The 5,000-nt window shown below is 44.7% G+C and overlaps 1 protein-coding gene across 1 annotated transcript in view; it reads left to right on the top strand.

The window, feature by feature from the left end:
• lrrk1 (leucine-rich repeat kinase 1) overlaps positions 1-5,000 on the top strand; it is a 49,056-nt gene that overhangs the window by 8,246 nt on the left and 35,810 nt on the right. Inside the window, exon 3 of the mRNA XM_056608044.1 lies at positions 2,297-2,517. Within this exon, the coding sequence (XP_056464019.1) occupies positions 2,297-2,517 (221 nt within the window). The remainder of the gene's footprint in view (positions 1-2,296; positions 2,518-5,000) is intronic.

Here is a 5,000-nt window from a genome sequence, read left to right as displayed (position 1 = left end):
GTACTCTCAAATTCTCCATTGCTTATATAGCTTTAGATGCCTTTCACTCAAAAACTGCACACTAGGGGAGACACTAACCTGGTATGAGGGATATTCATAAGCGCTTTGAGGAAGAGGAAAGCGCAATACAAATCAAATGTATTTATTATTATTATTATTATTATTATTATTATTATTGTTTTTCCTTCACCCTATAATAATGGGATTTTACTAGGTGTAAAGACGCATAGTTCTTAGTACTTTTTACTTTATGACGTAATTTTCTCATTTATTTTCCTTTTTTTCTTCTGTTAGCAGCGGTGGTGTATAATCATCTCAATTATATATTCATCATTATTATAGAACATTATTTTGGTGCATTTTGTGAACCAAGGTTTATCATAGACGAAAATTATCCGAAAATCTTGAAATCAACACATGAAGATCTTGTTTCTGCGGGAAGTGTCCTGAAATCCTCCCAGGTCTGGTCACAAACAGCCCCACCGTTACCAGGAGAGAACTAAGTAAACCACTGCCAGTAAAACACAATGTTGTCAACATGGAGAGCAGCCAAGGAGTCAGAGATTGATATATCGCTGCATGAAAATGTAGCTCTCTTGACAAGTGTTATTAGGTTTAATATATCAGTTACTCGAAACATCCTTTCTTCCTAGACTTCCCTTCTAAAATTATGTTTCAATTGGGCACATTTACTTGCAATCAGAGTGCTGTGTTTTTAGGGTGGTCACCTTATCATTACAATGTAAATGATCACAGCATTTGGTCTGTATGATTTGAATCTGTCGTCATTTCAAATCCCGTAGAGGATGTTCCCATTAATCTGCTCCCTCTGGCGTGATGAGTCCAAGCTGGCCACTCTCCAACATACTGTGGCGCCATGTAGCAGTTGTATTTGACCATGAAAATATATGTGGGAGGGGAAGCTAGTTATCAAACAATGAACCCTCCCCCGTCCTTTTCTTTACACGTGTTCCAAGGATTTCCTTCTGGGATTTCCTCAGGCTGTAGTGGAAGCTCTGCTGCACCTCCTGGCTGCAGAACTTAGGAACAGGGCTAGACAAGTCAGGAACAGGGCTAGACAGGAGAGGAACCGGGCTAGGCAGGTCTGGAACAGGGCTAGACAGGTCAGGAACATGGCTAGATGGCTGTGGAATAAGTGCTGCAATCTTCTCCAGGATACAGCCAGCGATAAACTCACTGCCATAAACATTCTGGGTTATTTTCGTTCGTCAGTTTTTTCTGACAGGGTTTGTGGGGGGAGGTGAACCCTAAAGCAGACATCAGACTCAAAGTTGGTGCAAAGGAAGCTTTGCTTGATGAATACAGGCAGAAACAAACAGGAACTGACAAACTCGGCCAGACACTAGGGAACTTAAATACATTGACCACAGGTAAATAGACCAATGACTAATGAACAGAATGACTGACAAAGTTGATGTTTCAATAAAGAAACAAAGGGAAAACAGGTAGTGAGTGGGGTCGTTATCGTCACAGCCGTTATCGGCTGTGACGATTTTGTCGATTTTGACTCCCAGCTGGGAGGTTTCTCGGTGTGAACCCCATCTCCAGAAAGCACCTGTCTCATACGCTCACTTTCTTTAAAAAGTTGCCAACATAACAAAACTATATGTGTGTTGAATGACTTCGGCCACTGTGGTCAATTTCAAAAAAGCATTTCCTATGTGAGAATCATGCAAAGAGAAAAAGAAAGAAAAACAGAAATGAGTGATTAGGGTCTCAGACTGTTTCTGTTTCAAAATGAATCGCGCACCACCCTGGTAACACTTGGTTCATTCTTCCAGAGTGTGTGTGTGTGTGTGTGTGTGTGTGTGTGTGTGTGTGTGTGTGTGTGTGTGTGTGTGTGTGTGTGTGTGTGTGTGTGTGTGTGTGTGTGTGTGTGTGTGTGTGTGTGAGTGTGCTTGTGTGTGTGTGTGTGTGTGTGTGTGTGTGTGTGTGTGATCGTGCGCATGCATGTGCGCGTGCTTGTGTGCTAATCCAGTGAGTTCTGCTGTAACCCATGTTCAGAGAGCATTCTTAAGTAGGGTGACCTAGTTCCGTGCGTGCCTGTTAGCTGCTCTCCCGTTTACTAGACGCCTTGGACCTGCAGCACGCCACTGGCTGTCTGGCTTTGATCGTGCTCCCCTCATCCTGGGGGGCTCTCTTTCTCTCCTCTACACCCCCCCCCCCTACACACACACAGAAAAAAACACAAATGCATCTCTGTGTCTCTGCCTCCTTCCCCTCAACCCTCTGTCCATCTCCCATCCCATCCCGGGTGCGTTCCCGGGTCGTCCAGGTCCAGATCTTGGGAGCGACGACATGGGAGCCAAGGCCTCACTGGCGGGGGGTCCGGGGGGAGGGACCTTCTCCCCCTCGCCCTCCTCCTCCCTGGGCACCTCCCCCACGCTGGAGAACATCCAGGCGGCGTATGAGGACGGGCAGCGGGACGCAGCCCGGGAGCTCCTCCGGCAGGCCTGCTGCGTGGAGTGCACCCTGGGGATGGCCAGGCTGCAGGGGGTGAGTGGACCCAGGTCTCCTGGAAGTGTCTGGATGAAACACGAGGTGTGTGTTGTCTCGGAGAGAGGGGGGGCTTTCGTTCAAAGAAGACGATGAGCATCTCTAAAAAAGTGACGCACGCACGCACATACACACTCACTCACTCACTCACACACTCACTCGCTCACTCACTCACTCACTCACTCACTCACTCATTCACTCACTCACTCGCTCACTCACTCACTCACTCACTCACTCACTCACTCACTCACTCACTCACTCACTCACTCACTCACTCACTCACTCACTCCCTCACTCCCTCACTCCCTCACTCCCTCACTCACTCACTCACTCACTCACTCACTCACTCACTCACTCACTCACTCACTCACTCACTCACACACCATACTGTTTAACTTTAAACCCTCTTGTTTAGTGCCGACTCGTGTGTTCATTACACTCAAGAAGTCTTAGATTCTCCCTGTCAACTCATGAGCAGGTTTTCTGCTCCACATACTGATTGTCAGAACGGTCTGATCTCAGTGATGGGGGGGGATGTTGTATTCCTCTAGGATGCAGGGAGTGTTGATGAGGAGGGAAGTGTGTCTGTCTGACGGGCGTGTTTAGGCGTCAGCGCGCACGTTGCGCGTGTTGTTGTTCCGCTGTGCCGCGATGCCAGGGGAGAACTGGCCTACTTCTCTGTTCGCTAACATGAGCGCACACGTTGCTGCTACTGCTGCTGTATTCATGACAGGAGGGGGAAGACATGAAGAGAGGCTAGGCACGTGTTAGTGAATAGTTCTGGGTTGGATTCCCCTTTCCCCTGCCCATTGTCATATCTGTAGGGGATACTTTACATAGAGTAGCTCACTCCTACATGTAGAGTTCGCAGTGAGTTGCTTTGGATAAATGTGCATGATGAGCTGCTCCTGACGAGCTGGCTGTCGCCTTGCATGGTTGACTCTGCCGTCGGTGTGACAATGTGTGTATTAACTGATGTAAGTCGCTTTGGATAAAGCGTCTGCTAAATGCCCTAAATGTAAATGTAAATGTAATAATGAGTTAATAGTGTCTGCGATTCGGAAAGCATCGAAGAGGAAATACCTCATTGATATGGTAACTATTTGGCTGACCAATACTGAGCTTGCATTACCAGTGTTTGAATAATACTGTAACAAACCACCTTTGTGCACGTGTGGACTGGAGTTCAACCTCATGAGCTTAACCGTGCTGCTTTCCAACTGATGCTATGGTTCAAAACACCTCTGAGGCAGCCCCTTGTTTGTGTCTACCTCCTTTTGAAATCGACGATGTTACACAATCTGATATGGAGCATTAATAATGCAATAAACGATTGTATAACTAGGGCCAGAAGGAAAAGGCAGAAACCTGTTATTTGCCCAACCTGGAAAAACCAGTCCTCTCTTCTCAAAGTTTAGGACTACAAGACACGTCGATGTCAACTGTTTTAGTGCAGATTTGTTTTGGTTTGTCGAGTCAATAAGGATGGCAAAGTTTTCACCAGCCTTTTAGAGCCTTAAGATTAGTCTTTGGACAAAGGTAGGTCTTTGAATGAACGAATCTATGAATTTGCTAAAACATTTGAACATTTTCCTGGATATCTGCCGCCATCTACTGGCAGATGCAAAAGGTGTATATTTTTTACACATTGTTTTGAACTGCCCCCATACAATTCATAAATATATACCGTATATATATATGAATCATGAATCAATCATCATATAAGGAGACCTGAAATAGAGTGAGGATGTCTTGAGTGGAACACATTCTCTGATACTCCCTGTACAGTCAGAGACTATGTCTGTTTTGGAGAAAGACTTTCAGTATTGACATTTGGTAACATTTTCTCTAATGGACACTTTCCTGTGGTTGTTAGTACCTTTTACCTTGAGGAAATTCATAGTGTAGTCTGGTAATATACAAGGCTAAAATAAGGTTTTGTATTGTTTGTTTGAAACATTATCTGTGTATTCTTTCTATGTTTGATTGTTCAACTTTAAAATAGTTCCTCCTACTGTGATATCTGGGAATAACATAACACTCAAATGATTTATTACTCAAACACAAATGCTCAGAAAGCTGAGTAGTTCTTCTATAGATACCTTTCCATATTTTCATGCGTAGACCATACAGAAGGGTTTGTGTGCATTACGGATATTATTTCAGTCGTTATGCCATTATGAAGGTCAAGGGGCATTGAATGCACTTTCAATGAATTGAACCCAGGACTTAGTTTGTGAAGAAAGGGCTGCAGATGTCCTTGGGACTCTCCCCGAACATACAGCTCCCTTCACCTCATCAGGATCGTTCACACACTGCTCACCTAACACTTCTCTTTTCTTCTCTATCCTGTTTTCGTGCATTGTTGATTTATTGTATGTTTTTTTCTTGTTAAATGTGGACCCCAGGAAGAGTAGCTGTTGCATAGTGTAAAGGCGAATGGGGATCCTAATAAACTAACCTTAACTAAACTAAACACTTGG

The sequence above is a fragment of the Gadus chalcogrammus genome, chromosome 14, assembly GCF_026213295.1.
Source record: "Gadus chalcogrammus isolate NIFS_2021 chromosome 14, NIFS_Gcha_1.0, whole genome shotgun sequence".
NCBI lineage: Eukaryota > Metazoa > Chordata > Actinopteri > Gadiformes > Gadidae > Gadus > Gadus chalcogrammus.
The sequence above is the reverse complement of the archived record's forward strand: the minus strand, read 5'-3'. Positions and strand labels throughout refer to the sequence as shown.